The following is an 18471-nucleotide window of genomic DNA, read 5'->3' as shown; positions in this document are numbered from 1 at the left end:
ACATGTAGGTTATAATAGATGAATTTTGAGTAAGATATCAAGTATAAATTAAGGGACTTAATTTAAACTCATTGATTTTGATGCCTTTTAGTGCTTCCGCTGTTTTTTGTCTCACCTCTTCCACATTGGCAGAACTTTGAGGACTTTTTTCAACTGGGGAAATGCATAAAAGTAGCTCTGGGCAAAAGTGGGTGAATAGGGAGGGTGGGGCATAAGGATCAGGCCACATTTTGTCAAAAACTGCTGAACACTCAGCATGGTGTGGGCAGGTGCGCTTGTAAATCACTTACTATTAAATGAGCAAACACGTTGAGTCTTCAAGAAAACTTGCTGAAGCTGAAGGTAGCCTCTAACAGTAACACCAGCTGGTACACTGATACAGAGGGGTTCCTAGAACACTCACCTAGTAGGGGAAGCCTATACTACAAGGGGCCTGCCCTCTAGAAGATAATTTTGTTGTTTTTTTGGAGTGGTCATATAAATTGTAAAATCTCTTTATATGAATAGTCTCAGGAAATTTAGGAATGAAGGATGAAATTTTAAAATATACATAAAATTGTTTTCTTCTGTGTTCTGGTATATCAAGTTTCTTTCTACTATCGCTATGTATGAAGTAGTGCCATGTACTGAGCACAATGCTAGATACTGGTTATGGACTTCAATAAAAATAGTTTTGTCTTTTAGGAGTTTATCGTATGGTAGAAAAGAAAGAGAGATCATCCCATGCATTATGATTAAAATGTGCAGTGCTAAAGGACTGTAGGAATGGCACATAAGCTAGGTAACACCTGAAGTGGGTTTTGATAGTTGAATGTTAGTTTATCAATATACTTAGTTGAGTAATGATACTCAGTTAAAGTCCCACAAGTTGTCGTATTAAGAAGACAAGGCTTTGTTTTGTTTTTGATGTCTCAAGCACTTGGGACAGTGCAAGAAACATAATAGGTTCTCAATATATGATTTTTGAGTATTCATTTCCTTGGAGGTATAAAATGATTATCTTCTAGAATAAATTCACGAACCTCAATTGAGCACATAAATATGTTGTTTTATGGTTTACTTAATATAGCAATCCCTTATTTTTTTTTCCTTAGTGAACACTTATTCATGTAATTTGTAAACAGTTTGAGGTAAACACCCACTTTGTTGATTATCTTTGTTTTATTTTTCTCATGTTTTAAAGGTATGGTAAATAGTTGAACTGATGGAGTCTGAATTTTCTGTCTAGTATATTAGACTTTTGCATTAATAGTCAGAGTTTAAAATACTAAACATGAAAATGGGACACTTCTATATCATATGGAATTTATGGAAAGATATTTGTGTGTTATGTGGAGCTCAAGTATATCTTCTCCCTATGGAATCAAAGAAAATTACAACGAGATTACTCTGGATCTCCAAGGCAGAAAGGTGCCAATCATAGAAGCAGTAAAGCTAGCTTTTACGTGTATAGGCCGTATGATTTTAACTATTGCTAAAAGTGAAATTTGTTAATTGAGAGTTAATGAGAGTGGAAAAAGAAATAGCTATTATAAACAAAGTAACAAGATGAGGATAAGGAAGAATTATCACAGGAGAAAAAACAGTGAGCACATCAAAGCACAAATAAGACTAGTGGATATGTGTTATTTGTCAAGTAAGGATTTGAAAATAGATGCAACTATTACAGAAATATCTTTTTATACACAATTTGAAATTAACATACATTTGGAAGTAACACATCAAACATTGCACAGAACATCTGTGAAGTCTCCCAGTGTATGCGTGACATGTAGCCACAACCTTGACTGTGTGCAGCAGCACCCAGAATTTCTCAGCACTCTCACACTAAAACTAAGATTGGTGACTCATTTCTTTTTTACCTAATTCTCAGTATTACAGGTCTTTCCTGCAAAAAACAACTTAAAACATTGGAATAGAGAAGGAAATGGATGATTTATCTTTCTTTATGAGTTATGTATATTATACAGAAAGCTATTTTTTAGTGTTATCTTTTTAATAGCATAGAATTTTCAATTATTATTTTTATCACCTTTTATGATCCTCTTATTTCTCTTCTCTTTCATCTCTAATACGCATAGCTTCAAAGGACCTAATAGCATGGCAAACATTAGAAAGTTATTTTGATTTAAACCCTCAACTTATTGAATACAATAAGAATATACGATGATTCTATACAGTTGAATTGTAAGTGTACATACATGATCAACAATTTTATAGTATTGGCATCATTAACATCTCTTCCTTTCCTTTTCTTCTTTTGTTTCATTTTAGTTTTTGATACTTCTACCTTAAGAGGGCTTGTGCAGGATAATGTAAAATAGTGTATATTTTTAATTTAAAAATTTAGTGTTTGTACACATTTTCCTTTTCATGCTAAAATCATCTATGACGAATAATTTATTCTTGCTTAGGATACATTGAAAAGAGTATGTTGTAAATATTTTAATGACTTGACTATAAACAATTGTTTTATTTCATTGGTATTTTCTTTGTGTATACTGTTTATTGGATATAGGAAAAGCAGACATTCATTAAAATAGTTACAAAATATGTAATAAGCTCATCACTAAAATAACTAATTTATATATTTGGAAAGATGATTGTTATAAGTAACAGAGCTACAAAGGCAGAGTCTTAATTTGGTAGAACTTTTTGTTGCTTTTTTTTTTTCTTTTTGATTATGGGGCAGTTTGAGATTTACATAAAATTTTGACAGTTGGGCAGATCATATGTGTTTGGTGGCAAACCTCACAGCATTTTGAGATGAATTTTTGTAAGCAGCAGTTTAACTTAAGAAGTGTGCAATTCTTTTACTACAAATAAGGCCTAGATTTTCAGTTTATAAATTATATTTAGTTTTAGTTGAAGGGAATTGTGAATAATAAAGTAAAAAATGATATAAACAATTTAAGTACCTACATTATATGAGTTTTTTGACTGAAGATATAACAATGCAATTCAGATCTTTTAATAATTATTTAATTTTCTAGATTCTATATGAAAGAGTATACATTGCTATATTTGTGAAGAGTGATTTGGGATTATAAAGCATTTCTTTTGAGACAAAATGGGGCAAATATTAAATTTTAGTAAATCTGATTGGAAAAATTAGTTCATTAAAAATATTAGTTGTAAAATTAGTTGAAAATACTTTGTTTTTAAAAGAAATCTTTGAAAGCGCACAATTTATTAAGTTTATTTAAGAATAAATTATTATTTTCTTAATAGCAATGTCACTATAGGGAAAAATTCATCTAACTTGATAGATTCTGTCTTCTTTGTAGATATACCGGTGCTAAATTATGTGCATAAAGTTATTTAAAATTTCGTATGTTACTGTAGCCAACAACAGTATCAATATCATCATCCAGTAAGAGGGAACATATTTCTGTGTAGGTTACTGACTGCTGAGGACAAGTTTAGGAACAAATTTAGGCACTTAAAGCACTAATATGATGGTATTCCCCATAATGTGCACTAGGTATACTCAAAGGACATTATATTTGTCTTTATCTTGTCTTTCTAGTTATGTTAGAAAATATAAAATAATATTTACCAAACTGATTGTTGAAATAGCTATTTAAGAGAATTAAAAATCTGCTTTAAGAATCATAAATAAACTTGTTAAAATTATTTTGATTTTTTTAACCATCCAAAGGTTATTCTTTGACCTAAATAAGATGACCCTTCTAATACATGACTTTTATACTGTCTTTTAAATTCAGGAAGTTTTAGAGTAATATTTTTAAATTACACTTTATCAGGGTACAGTGATGTATTTTCACTAACATAAATACTGAATGAAAGAATGAAAAGTTGCTGCTGTTACTGTTTTTGCTGCTAAAGAACACAGGCAAAAAGAAATTACTTGCCATCCAAACAGCTTTGTGCCCAAGAGAAGATGTATGTTCTCCTAATGGTTATGCAAGAAATTACCATAAATTAACAGTTTAAACCACACTTTATTTATTCTTAGATCCGTAGAGCAGAAGTCTGGGCACGGTGTGACTAGATTCTTGCTCAGAGATTTACAAGGCTGAAATCAAGATGTCAGCCAGGCTTCATTCTTCCTGGAGGCTGTTGAGAAGGGTCTGCTTCCAAGTCCCTTCAGGTTCATTGAGGTTTTAAAAGTGAAGTCCCATTTCCTTGCTAGCTGTCAGCCTTAGGCTGCCTTTGGCTTCTGGAGGCTTCCCACATCCTTTGGCACATCGCCTCCTCCACACTCAAAGCCAACAGCAAGGAATCTCCCTCCTTTTGAATCTCTCACACTTTGAATTTCTCTGACTTTAGGAGGGAACCAGATTCTTTTAGGGGTAAACCTTATTACATTAGGCACAGAGAGATAATCTAGGTTTTGAAGAACTGAAGGTTATCTAACCTAGTCATGATTAGGGGATATCAGTAATAATTTGTATTTTTAAAACTAGAGTTATATCAAGTTTCTTTTTGTTCTGATATGCCTCATATTTGATAAGGTCTTAGAGATTAGGGTGTTAACTTTATTGTGATTTTAGGACTCGAAAAGAATCGGATGTTTGAAATTTTAGTAATTAGATTTTAAAAGACTAACTTCTTGGAAGTATAAATATAAACATAGGTTTTTATTCAGTGGTGTTAAAACAATCTTTTTTTCTGGATACGTTCTGAAAAGAGTGGTAATTTATATTGTATAAAGCATATCCAACATTTTTGGGGGGTAAAAGGTGGATGATTAAAAAAACATTTTGAAACCTATACTTTTTGAAATGTCTGTTCTAAATGTAAGTCTATGCCTATGTTTTTGTTTTAGGAGTACAAGATCCCCAGCATGAGAGAGTTATTACTGTGTCTACTAACGGAAGTATTCACAGCCCAAAGTTTCCTCATACTTATCCAAGAAATATGGTCTTGGTATGGAGATTAGTAGCAGTAGAGGAAAATGTATGGATACAACTTACATTTGATGAAAGATTTGGGCTTGAAGAACCAGAAGATGACATATGCAAGTAAGTTATCATACTTGAAATTCCAATAGATTGTAACAACTGTTACAGTTTTTTAAGTCACTTCATTTTGATGATGTAGTTTTAAATGGCATCTTTTCTTTTGTTATGTTTTTTCTGGTGATCCAAGAAATTTACGACCTTGTTTAAGCTATGTTTCATTTAAAATTAGAAGATATATATACATTTACATATATATGCAATCATTAGTTTCTATGTACTTCTAAAAATAATTTAAGGTAATTTATGGTAAAATATACATATAGAGTAAGATATTTTAAAATAAAAAATAGAGAATAAAAAGCCAAGTAAAGGAGTGCAGTTGTACTAGAATACATGTTACCATTAGTGCTAAAAATTTTACATTTGAGCTCCCTGATAGTCAAATCAATTATATAAACAATAAGCTATTAAAAGAAAAATCAGCATCTATGGATACATATTACCCATAGTATCCAGTATTCATTAGTACACATATAGATACATACACACACACATTGTGATAAGAGGCTTAAATATTTCATCACACACAAAAAATACAATTTTGAAAACGAACTAGAAATTTAGGCTAACATTATGATCTGGCTGGTAGAAATTTATCATTATTCTCCTAGAAGCATTCATGAACCAAAGTCAGCTGGAGTATTTCATCCACGCAGAAGACCACCTACTGTATGTCATACAAATATTACTCTTTAAATCCTATGTGAATACACTTGTCAAGGTTGGGTGGTCTTATTGAAGGTTTTTCACTTCAGTGGCATTTGTATATCATAAAAATATTTTACTTGAGCTTCTTTGTGGGGTTCTTTATTTTTTCTTTGATATACAAGTTAAAAGAGAATTTTCATTTCATGGTAGATTACAGATAAATATTTCAATACAGATGAAATAAACTTTGCACTTGCTGTCATCACAATTTGTATCTTTCACATTTATATGGTTAGATTTTTTTCACATTTCTTCATTCTGCAACTATGCATTTCATGTTATATTTTCTTATGTCTATAATCTTAGACTTTGAGAACAGAAGCTGTCCTAGCTATGTATAGAGGCACAGAGGAGTAAAGCAGCTGTCCGAGGTGTTATTCATATTTTTTACCTAAACCAGTGCTAAAACCCATTTTCCCTACCACCCATATTTGATGGTTTTTCACAAGGCTATATGAGTACACTGCACCTCTTGTCTTCTTTTCGTATATAGAATTTCATAATGTTGTCAAAAACTGAAAAGTTTATGATTTTGTCCTACTTGCAAAGTAGCAAGTTAACTACTACAATTTCATAGATGCTGAGAGAAGACATGAGAATCTTGGGTCAGAGATGAAGGACCATATTACAGCAATAGCAGTAGCCTGAGTTTTAACGCTTTCCTGTGCCTCTTTCTCTAGTTCCAATTTCTACAGGCCAGTGCCAAGAGGGCTACATGATACCTGCACACCTAGTGGGTTGTGTTATGAGATAGGTAGTATTATATGTGCCTGTGTGTACATAGTTATGTGTGTATGTACATAGTGTATGTTAACAGTTAAATAATAAAAATTAATCATTCAGCATGCTTAATCTAGGTTGTCACTCAGTTTACTTAATATGAGACTAAACTTAAGAAAAATGACTTATTAGTTCTGAAGTCCCCTCTCTTTGTTATTCCCTGATTACACCCTCTTAACTCTGCAAATTTAATCATTGTCTTAACTTTTTTTTACTTCACCTCCTGACTTTCTCTATAATTGTACCATGTGTATGTATTTCCCAATGCACTATCCTATAAAAAGTAAATTATTTTTTGTATATATGTATACATATATATATATATATTAGTGGGATAATACTGTTTACTTTTGTGACTTGATATACATTTAAAAACAAGCAAAAATAACAATATGATGTTTTTAAAGTTAGTTCATGTTGATGCAGTTAGCTTAGATGATTTTCTTACCTTGATGTATAGTATACCATTTTATAGCCTGCTTTTAATGGTTACCTTAGAAATGCATATTTAAATTAATATCTAAAGCTAATCAATGTTTAACTCCTTCCCAAAATAAAAAATTCTCTGAGATCATTTTAACTACTGTGGAGTGCTAACTCCCAAGGTACCGCCACACTGTGTTGATAAGACAATGCTGAGTTTATCACTTACTGTCGTGACAGAGAAGACCACCTTGATAGCTGTAGCAGAGTCTGGGGAGAAAAAACACAACCAAAAATGGATCTTTTATTGTGGAAACTCAATTAAGAATGGGAAAGCGTCATTTAGTAGTTTAGAATTGGTGGAAACAAGGCAAGGAATTTTAGGTAAAGACTTCAGCAATGTTAGATAATGGACTGTTGATACTTCAGTTGAAGGGGTTAATGGTTATTTTGGGAAGTTCTTGTAATGAACAATAAAGTTATTAGCCTGAGCAATAATAAAGACAATAAAATAGTAATGTCATGTTGCTACAAAGAGTTCACTGGTAAGTGGATTTGTCCTTCTGTCCAGGCTAATTTGGTTCTTACTACAGTTAACCCCACTTCTTACTAGTATGGAGAGGGTAGTGGATTTTAGTTTTGAATTTTTTAACTTCACAAGCGAGATGTTGTTTTTGTTATTTTATGTAATCAATAATTCTACGTATGTGTCTACTTTTTGTGTTAACCATGTCTTCCTGCAGTATAGTCTTTAAAAGTCTCTCAGGTGAAAGCCTGTTGGTAGTAAATACTCAGTTCTTATTTATTTGAAAGTTCCTTTATTTCACCTTCATTCTCAGGAAGAAGTTAGTCAGTCAGGATATAAAATTTTAGGTTGTGTTTATTTTTTTCTCAGTACCTTAAGGACTCCATTCCACTGTCTTATAGCTATTGAGAAGTTAGCCATCAGAGTAATTGCTGACAGAGGTGTGTAGCCTTCCACTGAGCGGCACATTTCGCAGAGGGAGATGTGAATAGCTGGGGTGGGGGGAAGGAACAGGGTTAGATCCAGCTCCAGGCTTCTTCTACAGCACTGTGGCCTGTTAAACCCCCACTCCCATATTCCCGCAGCAGGGTTCAGCAGGTACCCCCAGGACTCCAGACCACATTCCCTCCACTGAAATCTTGATTTCTTGTGCTTATTTGCTCTTCAAAGAGTTCCTTTTATTTCCCTGACAATTTAATGACATTAAAAACAATGGTTTCCTTTTAATCATTTATCCAGCAATTTTGGTTGTAATGTATTAAGGGGAGTTTTCTGCCTAAATTTGTCCACCATGTGGTTTGAATGTAGACCATTGTCATGCAAGATAAAGTGTTTTGTTTTGTCTTTTTTCCCCTAACAGGCCTAGTACTCTTTAAGTTCACGCTGAAAAATGGTAAAATCAACACTTCTCCATGATAGTGCTATGAAAATAAAATACAAATATTTCCTCCTCTCCCTTAAATTCATTTTAATAATTTAATCTGCCCCATTTAAAATATTTCCTCCAGCCTGAAACATAGGAGTATCTAAAAATCCTGAATGATTTTTTTCAGTTGTACCTTTAAAAGAAGATAGCCCAGATAAGATATTTGATTTTTTTCCAAAAACTTTAATGCTGTTCTGAAATTGTCTTTTATATATGAAAGGATAAAATGAGTTTTGTGTTTATGCTTCTGAAAGTTGATATCATTACAAAGAACAAAACATGGTAAGATATGTAGGCAATATGGTGGCGAGTAGAGTGGAACTAGATGAGGAAAGATGAATGGGGGTGTGTGTGTGTGTGTGTGTGTGTGTGTGTGTGTGTGTGTGTGATGAAGGTCTCTGATGGAAGAGCTGAGAAATGGGTATTATTTGAATTTTTGTGCATGTAAATAGATAAATAAATGTAGAAAAAGTCAAGCATGAATATATGATTAGGTTTCTAGTCCTCTGCTTGGCACAGTTGTATCTTGTTTATTATTTGCTGATTGTGTCTTCTCTAAGACTTCTGATGGTAGTGACATATGGTATCTTAGGAGGGCACATTTTTAATGGAGAAACTCTTTTTTCAGTTCTTTTTAATTTGTTCCTCTTCTGAAGCAAAGAATCTACTTATTATATATAATATTTTACCAAAAGAAATATCATAAGAGACAGCGTTTGAAAAAGGATGGATTGATTAATCCGTCCAATTTTAAATAATGCCTCTTCTTCACAAAAACAACTGAGTCTAGTATAACCAGTCCAATTAGAAAAGAAAATTAATAATTTATAGAAATGCTAAGTATGCTAAATTAAATAAAAAGATATTTTGCTATTCCGAATTTAAAGTGGTCAAAACTTAGTTTTTTTAATTAAAAAATTGTTTTAATATTTTCTTCTCTTCCTGCTATGTATAACAGAAGTAATGTGGCAGTGGTGTTTGTTCAGTTACTTACTCTTACGTTCAACAAGTACTTCCTTAGCGTGAGCACCACGGTGGGTAGCAGGGCGACAGCGGGGACAAGGGAAGGGTTCATGCCTTCGTGCCGTTCAGCCTGGGCAAAGAGGCGGACAGACCAGGAAGCAGGCAAATAAAAGAAAATCCCACCAATCCCAGGACATGGTAAATATGGAGTTCAGTTATTACTGCAACTGATTACATTAAGATAGCTTTGTTGACCATGTTCTAGCTCATACCCTAACTGTGTATCTTGTCAGTAGCGTATGTAAATAATTGTTATTAATTTATCTTGGAGAATTGGGGGTGGATACAATTACTCTGCCAGGCAGACGTCAGGAATTCAGATATTCATTGTTTTTACAGGCTTGTCCAACCCATGGCCCACGGGCCGTGTGCAGCCTGTGATCGCTATGAGTGCAGCCCAACACAAAATCATAAATTTACTTAAAACCTTTTTTTTGCTCATTAGTGTTTGTGTATTTAATGCGTGGCCCAAGACAACTCTTCTCCCCGTGTGGCCCAGAGATGCCAAAAGATTGGGCACCCCTTCTAGGTACAGTTTTCAAGGCTAGCGTAAGTTTCTTATATCAGTTTTACAATGTCAGTATAGGCAGTGGGTGGTATAAGGAAACAATTGTTTTATGAAAACTATTTAAAAATGTTCCTTGGTTGCTTGACCAAACAACTGAAATAAGAGAAGACGATATTGTTTACTCAGCTGGTAATGACCTTGGAGACACGCAAGTTCATCATAAGAATTTATTTTCCAAGAACTAAGAGAAGTAAAAGGTTCCACCAGTCGCTATTGGCATGAGTGATTAAATTTTAGCCCTGAGAGACCAAAGGTGTCACATGAAGCCCCTTCCTTACATATTAATTCCCAACCTGAATCTGCAGAACTGAGCCTGAGAATAAGCAACTGGGGTTCGGACTTTAATTCAGAATTTTGGTTCTGTTCATGATAGCACAAAAAAGATAGGTTAAGCAAAAAGCACCTACCTTTTTAAGGTAGACTTTGGAACCTTGCTGTAAGACCAGTAAAGAGGGTACACCTGGTGTTATGGATGATAATGTGGCCACTTTCTGTGGTATGCTTACCTCAACCGCTGGCAAGGCGAGGGGGAACCAGATTGGCTTTGGAATTCATTATTTACCCCCAAACTTTTTAAGCCCCCTTCTGTATTGAACCACTTGTAGGTTGGTTATGTAAACAAATCACTTCTGTTTCAAGGAAGAAGGGGAGGGTGCATTGTAGCTGTGTAGGTAAACAGTAGGGTCTGCTACAGGGCTCTGTTATAACTAAAAGTGATGCAAGTATTAAAACATGGAAAGATTGCTTATAATTCGGGAAGTACAGGACTGCAATGAGCCTCAGGCTTCAAAGAATAAGTGAGAGTTTAGTAGCTGACTAGCACCGAATGTATTCTCAGTATAAGTTAGTGAAAATAACAGTTGGAGTAAAGAGGAATAAGCACTCCAGACAGAGTTAGACCACAGATGGGGTAAATAGGAAATAGTTTGCAAACGTTGACTTTCCCTGGAGCACGAGATGCGTTGGAGCTGTGGTAAGGAGTACAGCTGTACTGGAGGATTGGATCAAATTGTGAAGAACTTTAAATACTAAACTGATTGATTTGGACTTCCTTTCTTATGTTCTCAGAAGCTAATACTTTCAAGAAAAAAAAATAGCTAGGGGTTTTGCTGCTGCAGAACAAGGTCATATACTGGGTCATATATTTTTAGGGAAAAGACTACAGATAGAAGCTTGCAGAATAGACTGGAGGAGAGTTTGAAGGCAGTTGGAATATTTGGGGGAATTTTATTATTTCTCATACACAAAATTTTACAGGTAAACATTTTTTTCAGACTTATACTTTGCCTAACTAACTATTTTGTGATTGATCCAGTAACAGAAAGCATATTGCCCTTTTACCATTACCATTTCGTTGTTAACAGGCTGTGTGGCAGTGGGGATGGACGGATGGTTGTGTGGTTACCCACACACATGTGTGTACCAAGAAAATCTACAGATATTCCAATATTTTTAATTTCTAAGTAACATTCTCTTTTGCCCCAAAGGACAACTTATAGGCAGAACGAAACAACCACTTGTTCAATGTTTCTGACATTAGAAATGTTTCTATTAGACAACCCAAGGAATAACTTAGGATGTTAAATAAATGGTCATTATGTAGTAGAGAACAGATGATGTTCCTCTTTTCTCTGAAGCTTAGCCCAGGTTTACGTGAGCTTTCAGAAGAGCAGATGATGCAGCACGATGTTGCACCAAGTCTAGGACTATTACAACTCTGCTACAGCACCACCTTAACAAAACATTTCCCTAATAGGTAGTGGCATAAATTGAAAGATGGTGGGATTTATACAAGGATGTGTAACTTTACAACTCTTGGTTTCAAAATTAGCCCGTAACTGTAACAAGCTTAAAAAGAAAATGTTTGGATCATACTACTAAAATTTTCAGGAGTAGTCTCTACGCAGATTCTGAATGATGCCATCAACTCTCTGTTGCTTTTTCTCTGCTTCCCTGTGGTTGACTTCATTCCCAATCCTTCCCTCTTCATAAAATGGCAGGGAAAGCCACAGAAGTGCCAAGATTTTAGCACTTGCAATCTTTGAAGGAGAAAGGAACTTTTCCTATGAAAGTTCTTGAAAGAGTTTTAATCGGCCTGTTTTGAACTAAATATCCATCCCTGGGCCAGCTACCACAGGGGTGGGGGTAGGATCCGTGCTACTGTTCTTGTCAAGATTTGGGTCATGTGCCCATCGTGAACCCAAGTAATGAATTGTGATTGGTGGAGAAATTGTCCCCAAAAGCAAAACATTTTTTTTTCCCATCAGAAAGAGGAAGAGGTGCTGGTGGTAGAAAAATAACAATCTCCACTGTTGGTGATAAGAACCAAAAGGAGTTGAAGTGCAGCTTTCAAATTTGTACTTACTGTTTTTTTTTTTTTACTACCTGCACTTTTGGCCAGAAAATAAAGTTCTCCTTACAGAGATTTTGCCAGTGCCCTTTTCAGCAACTTCTGAGTGTAGTGAGCTCAATGGCATAATTTATAGTTGTGTTATCCTTTGCCTTCTGTAGAAATTACTTTTGTAATGTAAAAAAAAAAAATTTCCCAAGAGGGCCTAAAATGAAGGGTGGGGATCTGACCAAATCTGAGATCAAGCGACTCTGCCCTTGGCTAATGAGATGTTTTGGTTTTATGTTTTGAAATGTTCAAAATCAACATTTCAAGTAGAGAAAGAATGTGTCCCGTAACTCCCAAAACTCATGTCTGATTCACCCAGTGTTTGTCTTCTCATGAAGACTTTACCTTATTTTCTTGCATGTTGTTTTCTCCTCTTCTTCCTCCAATATTGTCCTCTCTTATTTGCCTTTCTTTTCCCACCTTCCCTGTTTGGTTATTGCCCAGAGATACTTTCTCACATTGATTCAAAAAGAGTTTCACGGTTTGTCCTTTTTGAGGATCTGGGCAATACTGTGATGCTGTTCTTGGGTCATGCCTTCATTTTCAGTTGTCTTGCTCTCACTGGAGTAGTGATGGGGTCTCTTCTTTAGGTTGTCCAATTGGCACAGTTTTTGAAACACATTCTAGGACCAAAGAAAGACCCATACTACTAGCTAGCCAGCTGGTTATCTATTTATACCATTTTACCAAAAAAGAAAAACCAAGCAAGAGCAATAGAGTGCTAATCAATAATAAAAGACTTATAAATATACACATTTTAAATTTACTGCAATTATTCTGCATTGGGCTTTGTTTTCTCAGCTTCAATGTTGTGTGCAGTTATATCTCCAACATCATCTTAATAGTATTTTGCTGTATGAGCTTTCAAATAATACACTTTCTTCCACTCACCTTGCACTGAATCTTGGAGAGCTAGATTCTGTTCAGATCCTAGCTCTTTTTATTGACCAGCCTACCTTCTAAAGTTGATCTTTATTTTAAATAAGCTACCTCCTCTGGCTTTTATAAATTCAGGCAGATGCTGACTGAGGATTTATTTCTAAGTGATGGTGAAATTGTTTTTAATTATTATTTGATTTCTCCTCTAAGGTTTTTGCCAGAGTGACTAAAAAAAAAGTCTAAATTTTACCAAGGGGTTATTGTTTTACAATGTAATGAGCAGAGGTTAAATTAATATATCTAATAAAACCCTTCCAAGTTAAGCTTGAAAGATTTGATTGCGTCTGATTCACCTGCAAAGGTACAGAATGGCCGTTAAGGACCACCTTGCCTACTACATTGGCAATACAAAATGAACATGCATAGGATATGAAATTTATCTCCTATTCCATGTTTACTGCAGGGAAGGTAGCATAACTGAGGACCAGTTGACTGATTCTGTGAAACTAGACACAACTATTTTCATTCAGTAAAATGTAAAGAAAAAAACAAGAATGAAAGATTTCTCATAGAAATCAAGGAGAATGTTCTTTTATTTGATTAAAATATTTAAATACAAATGGTATGAAAAGGACATCACTTCAACTTTACATTTCAGTAAGTCAAATCAAAAGAACCAAATCTTAATTCGTGGCAGTAAATTAAGGCAGGGGTTTATGGTAGCTATGCCTTGCCTACAGATTAGTTGAAACTGAATATTGGTTATGATGGATGCCTATAGAAGGCATTTCATGGCTTAAGAACCATTGTCAAGACCTCTGTGTATTCACAGATACTCACTCAGAGGTGGCCAATGAGTAACTACAGGTGAGTAACTACAGGTATCCCCTGCCTTTCAGAAGTCTGTGTTGCCCCACTTTGCTTTTATGAAAGACCTATACCGGTACCTATTTCTGCTAACTGGAAAAAATATGGAGAGGATTTCTGCTTTTATGAAAAAAAGGCAAAAAATAGAAAATAGTGTTTAGCGTCTGTTTTTCAGCAAGTGTTACAGAGGCAGCACGCAAACCAAGCAGCTGTGGCAAACCTCCAAGCTCCTTCCTTAAACAGCATCTCAGCCTTAAACCGCTATAGCTTTGAACTGTGTCTGGGGCACCTGTGCTTTATCTCAGTTTGTTTTTATGCATCCGTTAACAAGATGTGTCCTAAGGTATAAAAAAGCCTAAGAAAACTCCAATGGTTATTAGGCTAATTAAGACTTTCCATCAGTGAACAAAATAAAGACATTGTGTATATATTGAATTTGGAGTCTGGGAATGCTCAAAAAAATTTCCATATAAATTAATGGTAATTGTTTCTTTGCTTATGCAATTTCAGCTCAAAGTAGGTTTCATAGCAACACTCTACTTTCACATAGTGAGGGGAACCAATGCTAATTTGGGAAATGAGAATTTTCAATCGTGCTGCGCTCCAGGTACCCTATGCATCACAGATTTTTTGGTAAGATGAATAGGCAACTTGTATGAAAGACTTTAATTTACTAGGAAGAATCTTGGCTTGGAATGCATAATAAGTTTTAGATTCATTTCTGTCATTTACTACTAGCTATATGGCCTTGGTGTAATTACTTAGCCTGCTTTACCATTATATGCTTAAAATATAATATAATTGAGGAGGGGCATTGGGTTTCAAGTGAAGATTTAAGTCTCTTTTAATACTGAATGGTCTGTGTAGACGCTAACATTTGTTTTGCCTCCATCCAAACAGGCAATATTTTTATAAAAGTTCTTTGAAAATATTAAAGTTTAAGATGCTATAACTTTTCTGTTTCTTTGAAAAAAATCACTTCAGATTTCTTAAGCTGTTGATTTATACATGATCCTTTGGATTAAAATCCCTTTTTAATTTGATACTAGTTTTAAATGATAAAGTCTTAAAATTTTGATAAACTCCAAATTGTAATCAGTTCAGTAAAAGCAACTTCCTGGAAATACCGCTATTATACCATACTTTGGTTCATTTTCCTGTCACTCCCCACCTCCTTTGAGTGAGTAATCTAACATATTACCTGTGTCTTACTTGGTTCCATTCCTTTCCATTTTTGAGATTTAAGAATGTTCTTCCTTTAAATTGTTTAATATGACAAAAATATCACTGCTTGGAAATCCATCAGGGGCTTAGCTGTTTTTTGGGTGTTTGTTTTTTTTTTTTTGTCATTTTCAAACCTCACTGTATGACTCCAAACCATGAAGAATTCCTAAATGGAATGGAACCAAATCCATATTTTTGAGTCAATGTGCTGCTTGCAATACATTTTGAAACTTTATTGCCCAAAGATATTTTTTCCACAAAAAAGTGATTTCTCATAGCTGTTTCAAGCACTTGGAGAATGTTTGAATGAATTTTCAGCTCAAGCTAGGCTCCTTTCAACTAGGCTCCTCATCTGACGAGGGACACAGGCCGTTTCCCTGTGTGGCAGCTGATTTAACCCCCTACTCCTTTCTCCCCCGAAACCACATGCACTGACTTCAAAAATGTCATCTACTTCTTGACCTTTCTATCTGCAGCTCTCCATCTCAGCCCCTCGGTTAGAACAAGCAAGCTAGTTCATGATATCAAAATATTTGTGTAAAAGGAACCAGTCGTAATTTATTGCTTCTAAAATTATTTCATGGGATTGTGGTAGCCACTGTTTTTGCTGAGGCATTGGGGTTAATCTCAGTGGAAATGAGGCCTGCACTATATGTTATCCTAGGGTATTTTGAGGGGAAAAAAATCTGTCTGATCAGTTTACCTACTATATATCAGGATTAAGAACTTCCAAATAACTGACCGTTAAGAGTAGGACACCATGCTGCAAATTGTTTCTTTTCTTTTGAACATAGCAAAATTCAGTTACTTGTTTATATGGCTCAACAATTTTAATATAAAGAATTTCTTGGAAGATAAAAAGGAAGTTTCAAAGTCTATTCAAAGTTTTCCAGGTAACATGAAAAGAAAGGGAAGAAATAAAAAAAAAAAAGAAGGGAAGAAGGAGAGTACAGAGGGAAGGAGGGAGGAAGAAAGGAAGGGAGGGAAAGGAAAAAAACCTCTGAGTGTTGCAGGCTATCTGCAGATTGCATTCTTTTTCTTTACTTAGTTTTTTTATTGATTTATTTTTAGAGAGAGAGAGAGATAGAGGGAGGGAGGGGGGAGAGAGAGAGAGACATCAACTTGTTCCTCCTGTCATTCGTACGTTTGGTTGATTCTTGTATGTGCCCCTGACTGGGGGATAGAGCCTACAATCTCAGTGTATCGAGACAATACTCCAACCAACTGAGCTACCCAGCCAGGGCAGTATTCCTTTCCTGACGCCCTCAAGTTGCTGAGGACCTGGGAAGAGAAACCGAGCAGAGAGGTGTCTCCTATTTGAGTACCTCCTATTTGCCAAGCCCTGGGGTAGTTAGTTACCCTCATGAACTCTAATCTTGCAGCAATCCTTCACAATAGGTATTATCTCAATTTTACAAAGGAGAATAAAGACTAAAAGAGGATATGAAAATTGTCCTGATATACAGAGTGGTAAATGGTAAAGATGGTATTCACAGCTTTGCTCTCTAAGGTATAACATTAGAGCATTATGCTAAGTGAAATAAGCCAGGTGGTGAAAAACAAATATCATATAATCTCACATATGAGTGGAACCTAATCGACAAAACAAACAAGTGAGCAAAATATAACCAGAGACATTGAAACAAAGAACAAACTGATGGTAACCAGAGGTGAGGGGGTTGGGGGTAACGGGGGAATAAAAGGGAAGGGTCATCAAGGAACATGTATAAAGGACCGATGGACAAAGCCAACTGGGAGGTAGGATTGAGGATGGAAGGTGGAGATGGGTGGGGTGGGGTGGGGGAAAGTGATGGTGGGAAAATGGAGACACTGTACTTGAAAAACAATGAAAAAAAAGAATACAATTCTCACTATCTCTATTAGCTGTTAGATTATTTGCTAGGCAAGAAAAACATCATTATCTGTCTTTCCTGTTCATCCTAAAACGAAATAAAAACAACGCCTTGTAAGAGAGTGTAAATCATTAAGTAATAAAGTCGTAATCACTTGAACCATATACTTCCTTTTTGATGATTTTGATAATAAAGTAACTGGTTTACAACACATGATTCCATCCCCAAACTATTTGCTAATAGTTTGTTGGTTTGTTGCAATAGGAGTTGGTGGTCATCAAATTTTTAACAATTGGTGCAAAGTTCAAGTAAAATTATGCTCTGGTTTACGGTGCTGTGGTTAGATGATGTGAATTTATGCTCCTTTAATTAGATACTTAATATGCACTTATTGAACACTCATCAAAGGTAATGAGGCCTGAGCAACAGAGCAGAAGTATCAACATACTCCTTTCCCTCGGGGAATATCTACACTAGCCATAGATACCTGTGCTGGAAAGAAACAAGGTAATTTGAAATTAAATGTTAAATTGTGAAGAATAGAGCATATTCACAAAGTATAGAAATCTGAACAAAAATGAACAGCCAGGTAGGAGGTCATTAGCAGGATGGCTGCCAAGAGATGTCAAATATTAATATTTACCTTCGTGAAATCGCCGCTAGAATGTGGCCTTTAGGTGAGATAACTCAAACTCTGAATTGAATGGCACATTGAACTGCGATCAGTTTCTCAACAACAGGTTTATAGGAATCCAACTCTCAAAATACCAATTTATAACCCAGAATTTTATGTATTCAATGTAAATGAATAATAGAATGTCCAAAGTTCTGAATTAACAGAGAACAAAAAGTTACTATTGATGGTTTTGCATGCAGCCTACGTGTCAGCGTATGTTTTGTGTAAATGGCATGATAAAGGAAGGGCTGTTTTTAAGGTGAGAGGCCCCGCAGGGGTGTAGAGAAATGGTGCTTGGAGGGTCAAGGAGAGAGTGTGGGTTAGAGAGACTTTCACAGAGGCTATTGGAATAATCTGGATTTCTGTACAAAAAGAAGAAATAACACCAAAATATTTTGAAATAAACAAAAATAAGTGAACAAACAATGTGTAAGATGGACTGTGTGTGATGAAGAAGAGGAATTAATCATAGAACACTTCATATCTCATTAATCTCCTGTTTAAGAAAGTAGGGGGGCAGAATTTAGAAAGAAAACTCATCTTCTGTCCTGCTCATTAGTTCCTTGGAAAAGGGACAATGTTTAGTCAAAGAAAATGATTGATGACAAAAATAAATTTGAGTTTACTAGAGAA

At 35.0% G+C, this 18471-nt stretch overlaps 1 protein-coding gene across 1 annotated transcript in view; it reads left to right on the top strand.

The window, feature by feature from the left end:
• The window catches only part of PDGFC (platelet derived growth factor C), a 168229-nt gene that overhangs the window by 84180 nt on the left and 65578 nt on the right, over positions 1-18471 (top strand). The window contains exon 3 of the mRNA XM_054576081.1: positions 4793-4988. Coding sequence (XP_054432056.1) covers positions 4793-4988 — 196 coding nt within the window. The remainder of the gene's footprint in view (positions 1-4792; positions 4989-18471) is intronic.

This window comes from Pteronotus mesoamericanus, unplaced genomic scaffold, assembly GCF_021234165.1.
Source record: "Pteronotus mesoamericanus isolate MK-2021 breed Mesoamerican mustached bat unplaced genomic scaffold, CSHL_Meso_final contig_32, whole genome shotgun sequence".
NCBI lineage: Eukaryota > Metazoa > Chordata > Mammalia > Chiroptera > Mormoopidae > Pteronotus > Pteronotus mesoamericanus.
This window is presented reverse-complemented; position numbering and strand designations above follow the sequence as displayed.